The 22794-nt window shown below is 35.7% G+C and overlaps 1 protein-coding gene across 2 annotated transcripts in view; it reads right to left on the bottom strand.

The window, feature by feature from the left end:
• Positions 1-5389: 5389 nt before the first annotated feature.
• Positions 5390-22794, bottom strand: part of AKR1D1 (aldo-keto reductase family 1 member D1) — a 42835-nt gene continuing 25430 nt past the window's right edge. The window contains exons 6-9 of one of the 2 annotated variants that reach the window (XM_059171960.1): positions 18379-18488; positions 17053-17218; positions 9130-9212; positions 5390-6991 (exon numbers count right to left, since the gene is read on the bottom strand). In XM_059171960.1, coding sequence (XP_059027943.1) covers positions 6949-6991; positions 9130-9212; positions 17053-17218; positions 18379-18488 — 402 coding nt within the window. In that variant the 3' untranslated portion in view covers positions 5390-6948. The remainder of the gene's footprint in view (positions 6992-9129; positions 9213-17052; positions 17219-18378; positions 18489-22794) is intronic. The other variant, XM_059171961.1, reaches the window with a different exon arrangement.

The following is a 22794-nucleotide window of genomic DNA, read 5'->3' as shown; positions in this document are numbered from 1 at the left end:
TGTCCATTATATCCAATTCAGTACTTTAAAATAGAATGTATCTTGTCACAATCCCATGAATTACTTAAAACATTGATTGATGATATCTGAGCTCAGCATGATTAAAAGTGGAATGTAAGTGTCAGGGGAAAAAGTTCTAACACTGGAACTTGAATAAGACAGGAACTCTTGTAAATAAGACTAAATCAAGGAAGAAAGAAAAGACCGAAATTCAGAATGTCTAGAAAAATATAAAAATGGATTTATTAAATTTTAACTAAAGCAGTTAGTTGCTCAGAGTAAAGTTCATTATATTTAATGTTTATAATGGTTAGTATTTATATTACTAACCAAAATAAATAACAACAACAACAACAACAACAAAAAAAAAACAAACCAAAAATCAATGAAATAAGTATTCAACTTAAGAAGTTAGAAATCTATGGACAAGGGAGGAAAGATAGATAAGAGATCAGTAAAAGAAAATAAGAGATTAATAAATTAGGAAACTGAAAAACAGCAAAACTAATGAATTTTCTCTTCCTTTGGGAAATTTGCTCTAAGTGAAATTCTGAAGAAAGCAGAAATAACTTGATAGACCACTAATTAGGTAATAGGAAACATTAAAAAGATAGACATACAAAATAAGAATGGAAAGGGGGAAGTAAGCCCGGATTTTTGAAAATTAAAGGGAGCAGAAGAGTCTAAGAGTGTAAGGGCAGAGTTGAGGGACTTTTGTTTACTGATGTATCCCACCTGCCTAGGATAGAGCCCAGCAGAGTGGCACACAAAAACCTTTGTTAAGTAAATGAACAAATATATTTACCCTTGCTGAATTATATGACATTGATAAATTTTGAGAAGATGAATTTGAAAATTGACCCTAGAAGAAATTACCTGAATGGAATTTACCTGAAATTCTCAGGTAAATTCCACCAACACTTGAGGAACAAATAATTGTTTTTTTATTTATTTTTTTGAGGTTTTGTTGAAATCCCAGTTAGTGAACATAGTGTTATCTTAGTTTCAGGCATACAGTATAGTGATTCAACATTTCCATGCAACACCGGGTGCTCATCACAAGAGCCCTCCTTCATTCCCATTACCTAATTCGCCCGTCTTCCCATCCACCTCCTTCTGGTAACCATCAGGTTGTTCTCTATAATTGAGAGTCTGTTCCTAACTTTGTCTCTCTCTCTCTTTCCCTTTGCTCATTTGTTTTGTTTCTTAAATTCCACGTAAGTGAAATCACATGGTATTTGTCTGTCTCTGACTGACTAATTTCACTGAGCATAATACTCTCTAGCTCCATCTATGTTTTTGCAAATGGCAAGTTTTCATTCTTTGTCATGGCTGAATAATAGTCCATTGTATATGTATACCACATCTCTATACCACATTCATTAATTAATGGCACTACAACTGCTTCTATATCTTGGCTACTGTAAATAATGCTGCTATAAACATAGGCGTGCATGTATCCCTTTGAATTAGTGTTTATGTGTTCTTTGGGGAATTACCCAGTAGTGCGATTGCTGGATTGTAAGGTAGTTCTATTTTTAACTTTCTGAGGGAACTCCATACTGTTTTCCACAGGGGCTGTAGCAATTTGCATTCCTACTAACAGTGCGTAGGTGTTCCTTTTTTCCTACATCCTTCCCAACACCTATTGTTAAGTTTTTGAGTTTAGCCATTCTGATAGTTGTGAGGTGATATCTCATTGTATTTTTGATTTGTATTTCCCTGACGGTAAGTGATGCTGAATATCTTTTCATCTGTCCCTAGACTATCTGTATGTCTTCTTCTTCTTTTTTTAAAAAATTTCAAGTTTTTATTTAAATTCCAGCTAGTTAACATACAGTGTAACATTGGTTTCGGGTATAGGATTCAGTGATTCATCACTCACATACAACACCCAGTACTCATCACAAGTGCCTTCCTTTTTTTTTTTAAAGATTTTTAATTTATTTGACACAGAGAGAGAAATCACAAGTAGGCAGAGAGGCAGGCAGAGAGAGGGGATAAAGCAGGCTCCCCATGGAGCAGAGAGCCCGACGCGGGGCTCGATCCCAGGACCCTGGGATCACGACCTGAGCCAAAGGCAGAGGCCTTAACCCACTGAGCCACCCAGGTGCCCCCACAAGTGCCTTCCTTAATACTGATCACCCATTTAACCCATCCCCCCAGCACCTTCCCTCCATTAACTCTGTTCTCTATAGTTAAGAGTGTTCCTGGTTTGCCTCTCTTCCTACCACCCTGCCATGTTCATTTGTTTTGTTTATTAAATTCCACATGTGAGTGTAATCATATAGTATTTGCTTTCTCCAACTGACTTATTTCACTTTGAATACTTTCTAGCTCAATCTATGTTGTTGCAAATGGCAAGATTTCATTCTTTTTTTATGGCTAAGAAATATTCCATTGTATCCAAATGTATGTTGTATACTGTATATATATACATATATACTATCTGTATGTGTATATTGTATATACATGTATATTGTATATATGTGTATATTGTATGTGTGTGTGTGTGTGTATATATATATATATATATATATATATATATAGTATATTGTATATATATGCCACATCTTATTTTGCCATTCATCAGTGGATGGATATTTGGGCTCTCCATAATTTGATTATTGATTTTTTGAGGGGAGGAGGCTGGCTATTGTTGATAATGCTGCAATAAATATGGCCTTTATGATATTGAGGTACGTTCCCTCTCTCCCTACTTGTTGAGGGTTTTTATCCAGTATGGATGTTGTACCTTTTATCAAATGCTTTTTCTGCAATTAAGAGGATCATATGGTTCATATGCTTCCTTTTATTAATGTGGTATATCATGTTGATCAATTTGTGAATATTCAACTGTATTTGCAGCACAAGAATAAATTCCACTCAATTGTGGTGGATGATTGTTTTGCTAGTATTTTCTTGAGAATTTTTGCAGCCCTGTTCATCAGTGATATTGCCTGTAGTTCTCTCTCTCTCTCTCTTTTTTTTAAAGATTTTACTTATTTATTTGACAAAGAGAGAGAGAGAGAGAGCACACAAGTAGGCAGAGCAGTAGGCAGAAGGAGAGGGAGAAGCAGCCTCCCCACTGAGCAGGGACTTGATCCCAGGACTTGATCCCAGGACCCTGCTTGACCTGAGCCGAAGGCAGTCGCTTAACCAACTGAGCTACACAGATGCCCCTATAGTTCTCTTTTTTAGTGGAGTCTTTGTCTGGTTTTGGAATGGGAATAAGGCTGGCCTCATAGAATGAATTTGGAAGTTTTCCTTCCATTTCTAATTTTTGAAATGGTTTGAGAAGGATAGGTATCAACTCTTCTTTAAATCTTTGGTCTAATTCCCCTGTGAAGCCATCTGGTTCTGAACTTTGGTTTTTTGGGAGATTTTTGATTACTGATTCAATTTCTTTGCTGGCTATCAGTCTGTTCAAGTTTTCTATTTCTTCCTGTTTCAGTTTTGGAAGTTTATATGTTTCTAGGAATTTATCCATTTCTTCCAGGTTATCTAATTTGTTGGCAGGAAATTTCCATAACATTTTCTTTCTTTCTTTCTTTCTTTTTTTTTTTTTTTTTTTTTTAAAGATTTTACTTATTAGAGAGAAAGAGAGAGCATGCAAGCAGACAGAGAGGCAGACAGAGAGCGAGGGAAAGGTAGAAGCATGTTCCCCAGTGAGCCAAGAGCTTGATGTGGATGGACCTTGATCCCAGGGCCCTGGGATCATGACCTGACCTGATCAAGGCAGACACTTAACTGACTGAGTCACCCAGATACCCCAATTTTCTTGATACTTTCTTAAAATTGTTTGTACCTCTGTGGTGTTGGTTGTTATTTCTCCTTTCTCATTTGTGATTTTATTTGGGTACTTTTTCTTTTCTTATTGATTAGTCTAGCTAGGAGTTTATAAATTTTACTAATTTTTTTTTTTTTTAAAGAATCAGCTCTTGGTTTCATTGATCTCTTCTACGGTTTTTGTTTGTTTTTATATTATTTTTTTTTCTGCATGAATCTTTATTATTTCCCTTCTGCTGGCTTTAGGCTTAGTTTGCTGTTCTTTTTCTAGCTCCTTGAGGTGTGAAGTTTGGTTGTTTATATGAGGTTTTTCTTCCTTCTTGAAGTAGGCCTGTACTGCCATATACTTCCCTCTTAGGACTGCTTTTGCTGCTTCCCAAAAGTGTGGACTATCATGTTCCTGTTTTCATTTGTTACCATGTATTTTTTTTAAAAAAAAAAACTTCTTTAATTTCCTAATTGACTCATTCATTCTTTAGCAGGATGTTCTTTAACCTCCATGTATTTGTGGTCTTTCCAAATTTTTTCTTGTGGTTGATTTCAAGTTTCATAGTGCTGTGGTCAGAAAAGATGCATGGTATGATCTTAATCTTTTTGTACTTCTTAAGACCTGTTGTGTTGTTGTGACCTAGTACATGACCTATTCTGGAGAATATCCCATGTGCACTTGAAAAGAATGTGTGTTTTGCTGCTTTAGGAGAGAGTGTTCCAAATATATCTGCTAAGCCTCTTTGGTCCAGTGTGTCATTCAAAGCCATTATTTCCTTGTTGATTGTCTGCTTAGATGATCTATCCATTGATGTAAGTAGGGTATTACATTCTTCTACTATTATTGCATTATTATCGGTGAGTTACTTTATATTTGTTGTTTTATATAAGGAACAAATAATTTAAAGCATCATTGTATCTTTGTCTTGATCTGTACATGGTGTTCTCCCTGTATATTGTTTGTGTCCAAATTTTCTCTTTTTATAAGGCACCGTCTTACTGGATTGGAGGCCACCCTACTCCATTATGAGCTCGTCTTAATGAATTACATATGCTATGACCTGCAGTGACTCTATTTCCAAATAAGGTTACATTCTGAGGTGCTAAAGGCTAGGACTTTAAGGTTTGAATTTGATGGGGAGGACATAATTCATCCCAAAATAGATGGGAAGCTTGTGAAGGGTGAGAGCAGAGGGAGAGGTGACATGCAGAAGCTCATATCAGACCGTTAGTCTTTCCTGGACTTCCTGTTTTCTGTCTTCAACTCCTCCCCCCTCATCTCTGTATAACTAAGATAGGGTTCCCCTCCTCTAATCTTTACAACTATTTTTTCCTTTGAGAAGTGGTAGGACTCTTTCCAAGTGCCTGTCTTTTAAAAATGGTTTGAAAGGTATGGTCGCTCCTCCACACCAGCCTCTTGAAATATTTTGAAGAAGTTTGATAACAGGGAATACGGCTTAAGTTTCTGTTCTTATACTATGATACCCTTTATCGTCCCTTTTCCCAATGCTAAATGTACAGTAAGAACTTAATCAAAAGTCCTTTAGTTGAATTGAATTCAGATGACTCTTCTCTTTCCCTGCCTTTAGCAACAAAATGGACATTCATGTGGTTCAATAAATCATCACGCTTTATTATTTCTGGTAAACAAAATATTTTCCAGAGAACAGCATTACATTAGAATCAGTGGATACAGTGAGTAGAGATCGAATTAAAGTGCTGATTTCTCAGAAGTGTATGCTTTCAGGTCACTGCAGGTTATCTGTAAGCAATTGGTCTTGGAAAGACAAAATTTTTGACGAACTCTCTTGCCCTATGAGAGCGACTTAATATGAATGAAAAAAACACGTTGTTCTAGTTGAATTGACAATTGGTATATCTCTATTGCAGAATTCTAATAACCTTCTTTTTCAAAAATTAAAAATTTACATACAGTAAAATTACCAGTGTTCTTTCAAACTTGCTACTTTCTTGAAATTCCAATAACACTTTCAAAGTCCTAAGTATAATAATTTCATGAAGTCTCTTTTTAATTTTAACTTTATTTTTTATAAAAGATTTTATTTTTAAGTAATCTCTGTACCCAACACAGGGCTTGAACTCACAATCCCAAGATTAAGAGTCATATGTTCCACCAAGTGAGCCAGCCGGGACTGGCTTCCTTTTTAAATGCCTTCTTTTAAAATAGTCATCTTTGGGGGCACCTGGGTGGCTCAGTCAGTTAAACATCTGACTCTTGATTTCAGTTCAGGTCTTTATCTCAGGGTCATGAGTTCTGGTTTCCCAGCATGGAGGCTATTTTAAAAAATAGTCATCTTTGAATTTTTTTTTTTTAATGATTCAGGGTTTTATTTGTGTCGGTTGATTGTCTCAAGCTACTTCACATAATGGTGGATATATGATGAGTAGGGCAAGAGTGATAGACAGTGGAAAAATAGCTCACCAGTTATGTTCATTCTCAGACCCTTGAAAGCATGCAAGAGAGAACCAGCAATTAGCCATCTCTCAGAAGCTAAATGAACACACACTGGATGGAGCCAAACAACAACCAAATCATTATGTCTTTGCTGACCACTGTGGTGTTTAATTAGCTCTATTTTAAGACTTTTCTATGCTTAGCTCTTTCTCTTTACACAAGGTGTAGCAAATCACTTCCTTGTTAATAATGCTTGTGAGGATCTTATCTCGGCTGTGTGTGTGTTACAGTCAATGGTCCAAATCATCAAAGTCACTGACAGCACTTGCACGCACTAGCTTACCACCCTCTTTGTTGCACTGTTAACTGCTAAAGTAAGGACCTCAGACTGCCAATAGCTGGACTCACATTCATGAGTTATTTGTCTTTTATATTGCCTCTGCTATCTTTTCTAAAGCCTAGTGTTTTTTTGGGTTTGTTTGTTTTTTTTTTTTTTTGGTCTGGAAACCAGAAGACCTTGATCTAATAAAATATTAGCTTATAATTTCCAAATAATTATTTCAACAGATTTAAACATATTTTTTCTTTATATACCTAAGCCAAAGTCATTTACTCTGCACAAAACTTAAGCGTGTTAACTTCATCACTTATCTAAAGATAGTAAAACTTTTAAAATTTCTTCATCTGGAGGAACTACCTGGCCCAAGGTTCTGACATTCATGGGAGGGAAAAATCAGTTCAGGAGCATTCTGAAGTCAGTATTCATCATGAAATGGGTATTCAGGATGATCACACCACCTGTCAAAACAATTCCCCAAAGGGAAAAAGTTCACTGCAAGCATTGCACAGTTGTATGTGTTACTAGCCTCCTTTGACAATTTCACTGACCCCTCCCTCTCTCCCTTATTCATTTCCTCTCTGTTCCTCTGTTTTCCCTCAAGCCAGCATCTTTTACTGAAGCCCTGGGTAAGTGCATGTGCACGTGTGTGTGTGTGTGTGTGTGTGTGTGTGTGTTGGAAGGCTGGCTGCGTCCCTCTCAACATTTTGCTCAGAAAAAGAGCACAGGAGATGAGTAATGCCTGCCTGTAGTTTTTCATGCATCTTTTCAATTCCTTCTTCTCCTCTGCTGTTTGGACACAGTCTGCCTTCCATATTAAATATCCACATAAACATTTCTCTTTAAATTTCTATGACCCATCAGTACCACTCTCTTCTCAGAGTTATTACCTGCCCTTCTCACTGGACTCCTGATAACTGAAAATTTGAGACCTAGAAAGGTGATCAGTGAAGTAAGTTTCCACAGTAGTGATGATGATAATGAACCTATCCCTTAAACAACAGTGATGGAACAGTCAATAAAAAAGGACTGGCGGGTATTGTGCCTGCCATGGACCATGTCTAAGATTCAGTTCTCTGCAAGTACTATGAGCTTTAAGTTAAAATATAAAATAAATAAAAGCTCTTCAATGTCAACGATCAACTGGATGAAACACAGAGAAGAATCATGGCCTAGCATCCCTAAATGGTTCAGTTTTTTGATCAGTGTGGCCTACTATTTGTTTCTCCTTGCTGATCTTTCTAGTGATTTCATGAGTTATTTTCCCAGTGTTTTGGGAATTAGGTATTAAATAGGTCATATGTCAAACTAAATAATGTCACCAACTAACTGTAAAACAACAACAACAATGGGGTGCCTGGGTGGCTCAGTGCGTTAAGCCTCTGCCTTCAGCTCAGGTCGTGATCCTAGGTTCCTGGGATCGAGCCCCACATGGGGTTCTCTGCTGAGGGAGCTTGCTTCCCCCCGCCACCCAACCTCTCTGCCTGCCTCTCTGACTACTTGTGATCTCTCTCTCTTTCTGTCAAATAAATAAATAAAATCTTAACAACAACAACAACAGTATGTTGGTGGATTGGCTGTCTCTTATTATCTCTTAATTTAATGATATTTATTCAATAGAAATAGTTCATCTTCAAGAGTTATTAATTAACTAATAAGTATTTGGTTAGGTCTGTGTTTGTGTTTACCTTTTTGTTCCCAAGGCTAGGTGGTACCTTTTGATGCCAAATAATGTTTATCCTTGGCAAATTCACATTAGGAGGCTGTTGTATTAATTCAGAAATTGGTTCAGAAATTTGATATTAGCATAGTCACTGTACTTTCTGACTCATGAGAAATAGGGGACCAGGAAGATAAGTGTTCAAACTGTACGAACCACCCTGATGAGCATTTTCCAAATGCTCACGTAGAGTTATTACAAGCAGATTACTATCCAGGTGATTTCAAGAACTGGAAATAGTAATGAAAAAAAGAAAAAAAAAGTGTATACATACATATGTATACGATAATCATATCTGTATGAACTGTAGTCTTTTGTTATTTTAAAGGCCCTGTACTATTTAGAGAATAAAGGGCTACTTCAGTTGATTAGCTGAATTTAGCAACATTTTGAGGGAGCGTAAGGAGTTTTGCTTGTGGGAAGTCAGCCAATAGGTGGGGTTAGAAGCTGCACATCTTACAGGCAAGCATTTGCCTAAAATCTTAGGTTCTTAGCTTCTAATGTGGTACTCTTTCTACTATGCTCCCATGTCTCTTTCTTTTTTGTTGATAATTTTGCCCTAAACTGTGCATCACTTTGATTTTTAGGAAAAATTATGTAGGTTCTACATTTGTATTAGTATATGCACTATGACTTAATTCTCATCAAGTGATTTAGCCTGTCATTCCCTAACCTAAGTCATGGGATGTCATAAATGTCAGAAACCTTTTAAATAAAACTTGTACCTTGTAGAAACTTCCTATAATAAATGTAATTTACCTGGACCTGTTTAATATTCAGAACATGCTGCCCACTGGCCTTTATCCTTGTGATTTCTATGGACCTAGGATAATCTAATACCACTGGGCAGTACTTGATGAATGGTCCCTCCATACTCACATGAGCAACTCCACGAAGCGGACATTTTTATTCAAGGCCTCAATGTCCTTCATTTCTTCTTCAGTGAGAGAAAAGTCAAAGATCTGAAATAACAGAAGTAAAAGACATTATTGAAGGTAGAGAGTGGGTCTGGGTTAAAGGGAATGGGGCCAGCAGCAGGAGCCCTTAAAAAATGTATAAGCATCCCTTCTTTTTTTTTTATGAACATGTTTTAAAGAATTATTCACCATGACCAAGTGGGATTTATTCCTGGACTGCAAGGGTAGTTCACATATTCACAAATCAATCAGCATCATATACCATATTAATAAAAGAAAGGATAAGAACATATGATCCTTTTGATAGAAGCAGAAAAAGCATTTGACAAAGTACAGCATCCATTCCTAAAAACACCCCTCAACAAAGTAGGGATAGAGGGAACATACTCCTCAATATCATAAAGGCAATATACAAAAACCCCACAGTTAATATCCTCCTCAATGGGGAAAAACTGAGAGCTTTTCCTCTACAGTTAGGAACAAAGACAGGGATGTCCACTCTCATCACTGTTATTTAACATAGTAGTGGAAGTCCTAGCCTCAGCAATCAGATAACAAAAAGGAATAAAAAGACACCCAAACTGTCAAGGAAGATATCAAACTTTCACTATTCACAGACAACATGATATTCTGTGTAGAAAACCCACAAGACTCTACCAAAATATTGCTAGAACTGGTACATGAATTCAACAGTTGCAGGCTACAAAATCAATGTTCAGAGATCTGTTAGGTTTCTTTTTTCTTTTTATTTTATTTTAAGATTTTATTTAAAAGAGAAAGTGTGTTAGTGGGGGAAGAGCAGAGGGAGAGGGATAAGCAGACTGCGTTAGGTGAAGAACCCAATGCAGGGCTCAATCTCAGAACCCTGAGATCACGACCTGAGCCAAAACCAAGAGTTGGCCACTTAACCAACTGAGCCATCCAGGGACCCCAGAAATCTATTGCAGTATTATACACCAATAATGAAGCAGCAGAAAGAGAAATCAAGGAATCAATCCCATTTACAATTGCATCAAAAACCATACTTAGGAATAAACCTAACCAAACAAGGAAAAGAACTGTATTCTGAAAACTAGAGAACGCTTAGGAAAGGAAGTTGAAGATGACACAAAGAAATGGAAGAACATTCCACATTTATGAATTTGAAAAAGTAATATTATTAAATGTTAAATCCACCCAAAGCAATCGATACATTCAATGCAATCCCTATTAATATACAATTTTTCACAGAGCTAGAATAAAAAATACTTAAATTTGTATGGAACCGCAAAAGACCCCATATTTAAAAAAAAAAAAAAAAGACCCCAAATAGCCCAATCAGTCTTGAAAAAGAAAAACAAAGCTAGGAACATCATAATTCGGGACTTCAAATTATATTACAAGGCTGTAGTAATCAAGACAGTATAGTACTGGCATAAAAATAGATGCATAAATCAATGAAACAGAATAGAAAACACAGAAATGAACCCACAACTATATGGTCAACTAATCTTCAACAAAACAGGAAGGAATATCCAATGGAAAAAGAGCATCTCTTTAACAAATGGTGTTTTGTTGGACTAGTTTCTTACACCAAACACAAAACAAATTCAAAATGGATGAAAGACCTAAGTGTGAGACAGGAAACCATCAAAATCTTAGAACACAGGCAGTAACCTTTCTGACATTGGCCATAGCAACTTCTTAATGAAACATGTTACCAGAGGCAAGGGAAACAAAATAAAAAATGAACTATTAGACTTTATCAGGATAAAAGGCTTAGTATCCAAAATATATAAAGGCCTTGACACCTAAAAAACAAATAATCCAGTTAAAAAATGGGGAGAAGAAATGAACGACATTTTTCCAAAGAAGACATACAGATGGCCAACAGACATGTGAAAAGATGCTCAACATCATTCTATCATCAGGGAAATACAAATAAAAGCCATGATGAGATATCACTTCATATCTGTCAGATTAACAACACAGGAAACAACAGGTGTTGGCAAGAATATGGAGAAAGGGAAACCTTCTTACACTGTTTGTGGGAGTGCAAGCTGGTAGTACAGCCACTCTACACAGCCATGGAAAACAGAATGGAGTTTCCTCAAAAAGTTAAAAATAGAATTACTCTATGATCCAGCAATTGCACTCTTACTTACTTAAAGGATACAAAAATAGTGATTTGAAGGGATATATGCACACAGATGTTTACAGCAGGATTATCAACAATAGCCAAATTATGGAAGGAGCACATATGTCCACCAACTGACAAATGGAAAAAGAAGATGTGATACATATATACCATGGAATATTACTCAGCCATAATTAACGGTGAAATCTCTCCATTTGCGATAACATGTACGGAGCTAGAGAATATTGTGCAAAGCAAAATAAGTTAGAGAAAGACAAATACCAAATGATTTTACTCATATGTGGAATTTAAGAAACAAAATAGATGAGTATAGGGGATGGAAAAGAAAAAGAGAGAGGGAACTAAAGAGAGAGGGAACTAAACCATAAGAGACTCTTAACCATAGAGAACAAAGTTGCTGGACGGGAGGGGGGTGGGGATGGGCTAAATGGGTGATGGGCATTAAGGAGTAAACACTGGGTGTTATATGAGCAATGAGTCCCTAAATTCTACTCCTGGAACCAATATATATATTTTAAAGATTTTATTTATTTATTTGTCAAAGAGAGGGAGAGCAAGAAAGCGAGCACAGGCAGGCAGAGGCAGAGGGAGAAGCAGGCTCCCTGTTGAGCAAGGAGCCTGATGTGGGACTCAATCCCAGGACACTGGGATCATGATGACCTGAGCCGAAGGCAGCTGCTTAACCAACTGAGTCACCCAGGCATCCCTGAAACCAATATTATACTGTATGTTAACCAATTAGGATGTAAATAAAAAATTGATACAAAAAATAATTGTTAGTTTTTTTCTTTCAGTTGTTAGGTATTTTGTTTTAATTCTTCATTTATGTTGAAGCTCTGTAATTAGTGACATACACATAAAAGATTTTCATGTTAAAAATTTATGAATGTAAATTATGTACTATATGTTGGTTAATTGAATTTAAATAAATACATTTAAAAATAAATAATAAGTAAAAAAATAAAAAAAATTATGAATATCTGCAAATGTGAGAGAAGTTAGGCTGGTGCTGGGGAGCCATATCCCTATGCAGAGTCAGGGTTCTGTTCTGCTCTTTGTCTTTGAGATACTCATGCTGGGGCCATCTTGCAGGACATTCCAAATAACCTATAATAACCTATGTTCAGGACATCTACAAATCCCAGAGTGAGGAATTGTTTATTGTTGCTGGAGAGATGCTAAACTTTTGACTTTGGACTATGGCCTTTGTGCACTTGTTTTTAAAAACATTCCCTAGTCTCTAAGTTTGCTTATGCATATTTTTAACTTTGAATTTGCTTTGTTTTATCCTCTTAATCTTTTCTTTCACTATTTTTTTTAATAGATCTTCTACCTTTTAATTCTATTGCATTTTCATTGTTTTATTTTTTCTTAGCTTGTACATTTTATACTCTGGTTTTATAATTGTCCTTTATTAACATTTTAATATTTTATTTTAGCTTATTTACATTTTTAACATTTGGTTTATTTATAATGATCTTCTCTTATTTCATTGTTTTAATTTGCTATCCCTTAAATTTTATTTCAATAATTTATATTTATCAATTTTAATTATATAAGTGATACATAAATATATGCTTTTTTGTGAGAAAGAAAACACTACAGAAGTATATGGACATGCATGGAGTAAGAAATGAAAGGTCCTTTTGTTACCCACCACTCCAGTATTTTTCTTCTTCCCAAATATTCCTTCCAAACATCCAACACACTAAGAGCAAAATACAATAATTGTATCATATCTTTATTATTCTGCAACTTACTTTCATTCACATAATATGTCTCAGTGACTCTTTTCTATCAAAATAGATAGACTGACTTTAATTTAATCACTGCATTCATAGTATAGATGTAACCTGATTTACCTAATCATACCCCCATGGATTGCTTCCAAGTGTTCTTTTCAGGGAATGCTTTTCTTTGATTATTATCCAAGTGTTGAGTTTATGAGATTGTGTCATGAGTCAAAAGTCTGCATTACATAAAAAGTCATGAATGACCAATGACTTATAAAATAAATCCTTACTCAAACTTTATTTTTGCTTAACATTAGGTCCACTTTTTGAGTGTTGGTGAGTCATTTTCTGTCTTCAGTGAATATATAATATAAAGTGAAGTTGCAAATCTTGGCAAAGATGCAGGATTTCATGAAATCAATGAAAGTCATCTTAGTTTGCCTTAATTACAGGCAAAATATTTTTCAAGTAGGAATCTGATGCAGTTAGAGGCTAGTTGATACATCAGAAGAGTGTTATTTGGAAAAAAATCAAACTATGTATAATCTTCAGATGAAGCCCTGTGAAACTTTACCATAATTATTCTTTTTATGATCACTTACAAAAACCTTTGTGAAGTAGAGAATGCCACATTCTGTTATCACATAATTTTGTCAAGCATATTTTAAAATTTCTTCTAAGATTTAGTACACATATACAATTGTAACTTAAATTTGTTGAATATGAAATAATTAAAATTATTTCATAATTTTCTGCAAACTCAACTGACAGAGCCACCCAGGCACCCCTTCAGTTTTCATTTTAAGGTAAACATCCAAATTCTCCCTCCATTCTTTCTATGCAATGTTTTTCTTTATTTTATGTGGATTTATTATCATTTTTTTATGACCAAAATTATCCAAAGTTACTCACTTATTCAGGATCTCACAAACTTAGTTCCTGATATTCTGCTTCCCCCACCCCCCAATCTACTTCTCTTGTAGTAGAGACTCAAGAAAGACAAAGTGTTAACTGTATTAAATGCTGTTGAAAGATCTACTAAGACAAGGACAGAGACATGATTATAGGATCTAGCAAGGTGGAAGTCACTGGTGAACTTGACAAGAAAGCTTGGTTTCAATGGGTTTAAGGGAGAATTGGGGAAAGAGACTTGTAGGTAGTGAGAATAGAATTCTCCTTTAAGAGTTTGCTGTAAACAGAAAGAAAGAACTGGATAATAGCTGTAGAGGAACATGAGTCTAGACTGGAATATAGCTTCCAAGACTGGAGATCGCAACATATTTGTATGTTGATAGGAGTTATGCAGTGGAGAGATAATGCAGGAGAGAGAGGGGTATTTTTGAGGGGTATGAAGGAGTTATTAGGTATTAGTAACTGCAGTTCCCAGGAATAACAATGGGAACTAGTAGCTGGAACATACAGGACGAGATCATTGTTGGCGAGGAGGTTAAAGAACTATCAGGCCATGTTATTGGAAGGACTATCCATATGTATGTTGAATTCACCAAGAATGTGATGGGAGTGGTTTCAGAGAGAGGGATAGTGAATCAAGAGATAAAAACTTCAAGGAATGGGGGTCAGTGGGTGATGGCAACAAGGCAGAAGGTGGGTGGTAAAATTTGATTTCTTGTTGTTTTAATGTTAAAAATATCCTGCTTTTTAATTTTCTTCATTCTTACCTTTAATTTGATATAGTTTTTGTTTTTAATTTATGATTTAACTTTTTATTACATAATTTTTATTTCTGTAACTTTTTCTTCTTTTATTGTAAACATTAATTTTCCCTTTTCCCTTTATGTTCTGTGGTTATTTCCCATTCTTTTAAAATATTACTTTACCTCAGTTCTAAAAGATAATAATTTTCTATTTAGTCAATTCTTGGTTGTACCACCCAACAAAATTTCTGGTTACAGGGCAAATACAAACCCCATAGAGTGAAAATTGGCTGTGATTTCCACTGCCATTTTCCTTGTAGATCTGTATCTCTTTCATATTTTCTTGTGGTATGTGAACCTCTGAACTCCATTTCCTTATCATTAGGGTTATGGAAATATATTGGCTATAACAGAAATGGTTGCAATAAAATTTTTAAAGGAATGATAGTACTTTTCCTACAAAATTGTGATTCACTAAATAACATAAAGTCCAAAGGCTTTAATCTTCCATTACACGGACCACTAGTAACCACTCTCATTTTCTGAATAATAAACTTTGGAATCCATGAAAATATTTGTTTCAGGTGCATCCAAACTTGTTTTAACTTTTGTTGAACTAACACATTAGCCATCTAGATATCTTATTCTTTTAAGATGGCTGAAAACAGTGTCAACTCCTTTTGGTAAGAGCTATTTTCTTACATGTTAAAATGCTATCAGTAGTGATATAACTATGTATCATTCTTTCCTCTTTTTGCTAATAACAGAATCCCCTTTTTCCTTTTATGAACTTCTCTTCCATCACCTAGTAGGGCTGTTTGTCACATGAATCCATTTCTAGTACAGGATTAGGGATGTAGCCCAGGGGGCCAATCAAAGTATCTTACTCACTGGATACAGTGATTAATCTGGGAATGGTGCATGCCCCACAAAGGGACAATCAAGGATTGATAGAGATTGTTATAAGAACCTTTACCTGTGATCATCTTCACTGATTATTAGTTATAGATTAGCCTAGAGCTGTCATGTTGACATGTTGTGTCACCATGTGGAGACAGAGAAGGTTGGGTGGAGGTAGTGTAGAGGGAGGAAGGGAACTCAGTCCTTTCATAAATCATTTGAATACTCCTGTCCAGTCATGCCTGATTTATCCATGGACTTCCCAGTTATGTGGCCCAATAAATCATGTCTCCCTTTTGTAAGTTTGAGTTGCATTCTGTCATGCAGTAGCAAAAACTCTGAAGATAAATTGCCTAGTATCATCAATATCTTCCCATGGCAGTACTTCAATTTTCACTCTATTATTTTAAAAAAGCTATAGTATAATATTTCATTGTACAAATATAATTTGTTTTACATTCTACTAATGATTGTTTCCAGTTTTTTAAAAAAGTAATAAATCATGCTGTAGTAAATATCCATATATGTGTGCATGAATGTGTAAATATAGTATCAAGATTGTTGGGTCAAATGGATATGTGGGCTTGAATTTTGATAGATCTGGAGAAGTGACATCCTGCTACTTCAAATCATATACCAATTAATATCTTTAACAGGAGTATATGAAAGTGTCTGTTTTTATATACATTCAATATTCTGATTATTTTCCTATCTGAGGGGATAAATCTTGTCTTATCTTTATCAATTTACTTATTGAGATTATTATTATTAAACTTATTAAACTACTTATTTTTTTATTTTATTTAGTAAAACTTATTAAATACCGAGATTATTAAACTTATAAATTGAGATAATAACAACTTATTTTTTGAGATTATTAACTGATGAGTAATTAATTAATTTTGCATGGTACTTTTCTATAGCTGTATTTACCTAGAAGTTTGACCTTGAGTACTAGCAGAGTAAACTAATCACTCCCTTGTCTAGTGGCTTCTTCTCACCTGTAAGTTATGATGCTGATACAGATTATTTATAGAGGAAATAAAGGCAATGAACATTCTTGAAGTCAAACGATCCTTTTCAATAATTTCCAAATTTGTCCCTAGCTTTTACCAGGGACATTAAGAAGGTGGAAGGTTTACTATTATGAATTTCAAATTTTATACCTTCCATTCCTGCTGTGCTGGTGGAGAACTGAGTAGGTAGTGCCAAGAGTCAATAAGTAAGGAAACAGAAGACATAAGGGAGCTAGGTAATATACAAGCAGTAAAGCAATCCCCAAAGTGCGGGGAACTGTCTCAGATTCAGCTAAAGTTAATTCACATCTACAGAGTGTGGGTTGGGGAGCAGGTATAAAATAAAATATGAAGGCATTACAAGTTTCTTATTAATCTGAACAGAAAGTTCTCAAAAAAACCAAACAATTCCACTTTCTACATTCCCAGAAACAGTTCTCTTACTTGAAAGTTTTCTTTGATCCTTTCAGGGTTAAAGCTTTTAGGAATAACAACCACTCCTCTCTGGATGTTGAAACGTAAAACAACTTGAGCTGCTGTCTTATTGTACTTTTTTCCCAGTGCGTTTAGAAATTCATCCTTTAGCAAAGGTGGGGAGGATACATTCACCCTTGAAAAGAAAAATCAAAACCTGCATCATATTTAGCTCAAGTAATGAGAACATCATCCTCACTCACCCTCCTCATCTCCTCCCCATCCACCTGGTCCCCTACCAGGACACGTCAGGTCTCAATCACCAATTTCTCCTGGAGCAAAGCACTCAGTGAAGAGCTGCTTTTAGCATGAGAATATCAAGAGAGGCAAATTGATCGAGCTGTCTCTTTCAGAGGGTAAACAGTATTTCTTTGATGGGTCTCAGAGAGAGAACTGACTTGGAAGAAGGCACAGGGGAAGGCAGGAAGACCAAAGTGGAAGAAACAGAGTTACATACAACTCTTAGAGTCATCTTCATGTAAAAAATGTCTACTTAAGTCTGTGGAACACATCCCATCAGAAGTGCTACCTTTGAATCCAGAGATCAAAAAATCCTAAATTTTGGGGATATATATGGTCATGGAGACTCTTTGTCAAATAATAATACCTAAACTAACATTTACTGAACATTTCCTATATTTTGGGCACTGTTACGTAATTTTATACATACAGTATAATCAATTCTTTTTTTTTTTTTTAAAGATTTTATTTATTTATTTGAAAGAGAGACAGTGAGAGAGAACGTGAGAGGCGAGAAGGTCAGAGGAAGAAGCAGACTCCCCATGGAGCTGGGAGCCCGATGCGGGACTCGATCCCGGGACTCCAGGACCATGACCTGAGCAGAAGGCAGTTGCTCAACCAACTGAGCCACCCAGGCGCCCCAGTATAATCAATTCTTTTTTTTTTTTTTTTAAAGATTTTATTTATTTATTTGACAGAGAGAAATCACAAGTAGATGGAGAGGCAGGCAGAGAGAGAGGAAGGGAAGCAGGCTCCCCGCTGAGCAGAGAGCCGATGCAGGACTCGATCCCAAGACCCTGAGATCATGACCTGAGCCGAAGGCAGCGGCTTAACCCACTGAGCCACCCAGGTGCCCCAGTATAATCAATTCTTATACTACATTTGTGAGGAAGGTTTTATTAGCTCCAACTTGTATATACAGAGAATGGCTTGAAGAGATTAACTTACTTTCTTAAAATCACAGAGCCATATAGTTATGCCAATCAAATAATTCACATTAGTCTCATACTCTACACCGAAGGAAACACTGCTGAAGAGACATTCAGTATTGCTTACCAGCTTGGATTCCTAGCGGTACCCAGAGGGCTGTATGCAATAATGACAATATCATGTTGTTGGCAAAATTTCAAGAGTTTTGGCTGGGTAAAATATGGATGGCACTCAACCTGCACGGTTGCATTGGAAAGCAGAACACAAAATTAAAATCTTGTAGTGAATGCAGTTTTACACAGTTTTTAAAAAATTTTTCAATAAAACCCACTTTTGAGTATTATGGATAATGAGGCAAATGCTAAATACTTTTCCTAACAAGAAAGTTTACATTGTTTGTTGGGGAGATTAATTAAAATGAGGTTAGTGAGGTCACCATCTGTGGAATAATTCTAAAGTAAGTGAGTGGGGAACAAATTCAATTTTGTAAAGTAATCATAGTTTAAAACTTTGAGGGAACAGACTTAATTATTTATAGTCACCATTCCACAAATACAATTTTCTGTAACCAAAAAAAAACAAACAAACAAACAAAAAAAAACCCAGTCTCAAGGTTCAGATTACAGTCTTGGTAAGTAGAAGTGACATGTTGCAGAAGCCCTCTCCCTGTAGCTCTCAAGCATCTAAGAATATTTTCACAAGGGGTAAAGTATGTATAAAATGAAATCTAAAGATGAATTTTGTCGTTTTGGCCAAGAGTTCTTTACACCACCCTGTGCGGGCCTATGTTCATCTTTAGTATCTTACTGGCAAGATTCCTGCACTAAAAATACCGTGTCAGAAAGTTCTTCTCAAAGTTTCTTCTTAACCACCATGATAATTTTTGACCTATTCTTTTTTTTCTTTTTAAATCAAAATCAACCAAGGCTGAATTGAAATAATTGAAGCATATATTTATTATCTTCATTGTCTGGAATAGTGAGTATTTGACAAGTTTTATTTCTAGAAGGCACAAGGAGATGCTGCTTATGAAATGGCAAAAAGTAAACTGGGCTTCTTCGTGGTGGGTCTCCTTTCTGTTCTCTAATTTGATTAGCTTTTTTTTTTTCCCCCGACATAATCTTGTTCCCTTACCCTAAGAAACACTTGTGGAATTTCTCCCCCTTGGAACATTTCTTAAATAATTCTACAAAGTAACACACAGACTAAAATAAGGCAGGAATCACACTTCTTAGTGTTTCCTTCCTTAACCCTCTTCGACTTCCAACATTGCTCCCTACTTTTTCAATTCCAATCTTGTCTATTATTGGTAGACTGGTCTCTCGAAAACACGTATATCACATCATTCCACTGCTTAGAAACTAAGTATGAGTTCCTTAACTTAATGGCCACCTGCTCATTCCAAACACAACATTTCATTTTCTCACAAGGACTCCTTTCTAATCAAATTGGTGTGCTGTTGCTTGTCTTTGGCCTATTAAATATGTAGAAGTATGTATGCATATATATGTATGTACGTATGTGTGTGCTCACATACACATCAAACAGTTTTATAACCTACCCTTTTAAAAAGACCGCATACGGCTTGTGGCAGAAGGTATGGGGAATGAGGCTATTACAGTTAGAAGTAAAACAGATAGGTATGCACATTTAGGATCTGTGACTGAACTGAAGCTTGGGACTACACAGAGAGTTGTGTTGTGCAACATACTAGAAACTTCTGCTCAACAAAAGCTTTTGAGTTAACATAGAAACTCAACAACATAACTTAAAATAGCATATAAATCTTTGGATTGATAGTTGTCAGGTAAAAATTTGACAGCATATCACTAAAGGGACAACCAGTAAGGGAAATGCTGGGGGTTGGAGTGGATAAACTAAGATCCAAGTGCTTATGAATTCACAGAGAACCATATTCCTTCTTCTCAGAGTGTTTATCTCTGTTTCTAATTATTGATAACTTTTGTGATTGTTTGATTAATGTGTGCTCCCCACTAGACAGCTGGTGTTCCAAGAAGAAGGGCATTATCTGTCTTTTGTCACTTATGCATGCCTAGAACCTAGGAAAGTGCCTGGCCTAGGGCAGGTAGGTGCTCAATGACTGTTGAATGAAAATGTTATGATGCAGAGAGGACCAAGTTAGCACCTTAGGAAGTATTAGTGATGCTGGGGACTGTTACAGGAGGGGTTTTGTCAGGACTGCAGCTTGGTGTTCAGTTTAAGGTAGGGGGTAGTAATGGTTTCTGTTGTCACAGTGCCTTGATGTCGTCATTGCCCTGGAACTTGCTCATTTCCAAGGAGAAGCATATCTAAGCACACTTGCTCCTTCTTTGCTACAGACAGGGTATAGCCCTTTGTGGATGGGCCAATGGAGATGCAGTCTTTACTTTTTCTTGCATACTATGTAAAATTGATATCACGTGTCAGTGTCTTGACAGGTCTGGGGCTTTTACCACACTATTTGGTAGTACAGAACTTCAGATACCAAAATCTCACATGGTGAAGTTAAGCTGGACAAAACCTGTGAAGGAAGACATTAACCCCTTCCTGTGTCTTTCTGTAAAAATTGGTGTTGGGTTTTCCATTTCATTAAGTCACTCAAAAAGTACTTATTGATTCCGATCAGAACATCTATGACTTCAGCATAATGAATAGGGTTAGGAAAAACTGAAGAACTTGGAGATCTTACCGTTCTCCCCACCTCCCTCCCTTCGTTTGTTAGTAGAGTCGGGTGTGTGAGATTAAATGGCCCGAGGTAGATCCACAGTCTACTTTGAATTAGGCTGGGAGAATGCTGCATGACAACTTGTCCACCAGGAAGGCTTTCAGAGAGGCTAAGCCAGGGATGGAGCCTGGAGACACATTTGTTTAGATAGACACCATGGATAGTACTAAGGAAGCTTGGAATACTCAGGCTCTGAGAACGAGTATAGAGTAAGGTCATATTCTATTGGCCCTTGTTCATAAAGTCTATGAAAAAATACAAAAATTTGCAAATTCTACTTCAGATTTATTCTAATGGGAAATTTAGTTTCCTCTTCTTTGGCATGAGGAGACACACCGGCAATTCTTATTTCATTTTTCATTCTGAGGTCAAAAATCACCATCTTTCTTAGTATATTTGTAAGAAGAAACATTTATCATTTTAACCTTTTATAACAAAATATTATTCTTGTAGGGTGCAGGAGGGAGACGTGCTAGTGAGGGTTAGAGTAAGAACAAAGGGATAGATGGAGATCAGTTACGAAATCAAGGGTTGTTGCTCTCGGCTCCTTAAGAGCACATGGTATAGTGTTGGCTTAAGTATCATAGGAAGTAATACTTCTAAACACAGCAACACCGGTCTTTTAGCTGGTAATTGTTATGATAGGTAGTAATTCATTCTTTCCGTTATGAACTCAAGACTGTTTTGAGTTGCTAAAACCAATGAATCAAGAAAACAAGTCAACCAAAGCTCCAATACGTGAATACCCAAAAAACGTTTTTTAAATGTAGCTTCTTAGAGTATCTTTATCCCCATTTAACTGGTGGGTAACAGTACTTTGTTGTGATTATAAAAGTAACATATGCGCCCTACAGAAGACTTGGAAAATATAGAAAAGCATAAAGAAGAAAACAAAATTCACTTGTAATTCTCAGCCAGAGATAACTACAGTTAGTATTTTGATTCTTTCCAATATTTTTTCTATGCATGTCTTGAAATAATATATTCACATCAATATTGAATTACATTTTGTATCCTGGTTTTTCCCCTTAATATTATGGCCATTGCTCTTTTGCTCAAAAATGATTCAAGAACATCTTTAATTAAGATTTTACATTATATGAGTTTTATAATTTAAATATTCTCCTAATTTTTCATATTTGTGTTGTTTCCTTTCCTTTTTTTTTTTTTTTTTTTTTGGTCTTTATAAACAGTGCTGTGACAAACACACCTGAAGGCTTTCAGATTTTCTTTTTCACAAGGTCAAATTCTTAGGAATATAAGACTATAAACATTTTTTAAGGCTCTTGACACTTATTGCCAAATAGCTTTCCAGTAAGGACAAACAAATTTTTACTTGCCAGCAGCACTTTATCACTTGCTTATATGGAACATTACATTAAAAAATAAAAGCTTTGCTAATTTGATATACGATACAAAATAATACGTGTAATTACTAGCGCAGTTGAACATTTTTTATATGTTTACTAGTCTTAAAATTTGTCTTCTCGAATTTCTATTCACAGTTCTTTTGCTCACTTTTCTGTGGAGTTTTAGTATTGTTAGTTTTTTTTCATTAATTCTTATTAAGCTTTAATTCATAAGGATATGATCTCCCTTTCTATTATATTTAAAAATATAATTATCCATTTTTTATTCTTTGTTTCCAATATTTTTAGAGTTTGTTTTTATACTATTAAATATGTCAGTTTCTTTTATAATTTTCCAATGGCTTTGTTTCTACCTATAGCTCTAGAAAACTAAAACCATTTTGTAGTGTTCACAAGTGACTTCCTGTTTTATCTTTAACTCCTGATTGAAGAGCTACTAGGTGTATG

The sequence above is a fragment of the Mustela lutreola genome, chromosome 4 (genome assembly GCF_030435805.1).
Source record: "Mustela lutreola isolate mMusLut2 chromosome 4, mMusLut2.pri, whole genome shotgun sequence".
NCBI lineage: Eukaryota > Metazoa > Chordata > Mammalia > Carnivora > Mustelidae > Mustela > Mustela lutreola.
Note: the sequence above shows the minus strand (reverse complement) of the source record. Positions and strands in the feature narration are given on the sequence as shown.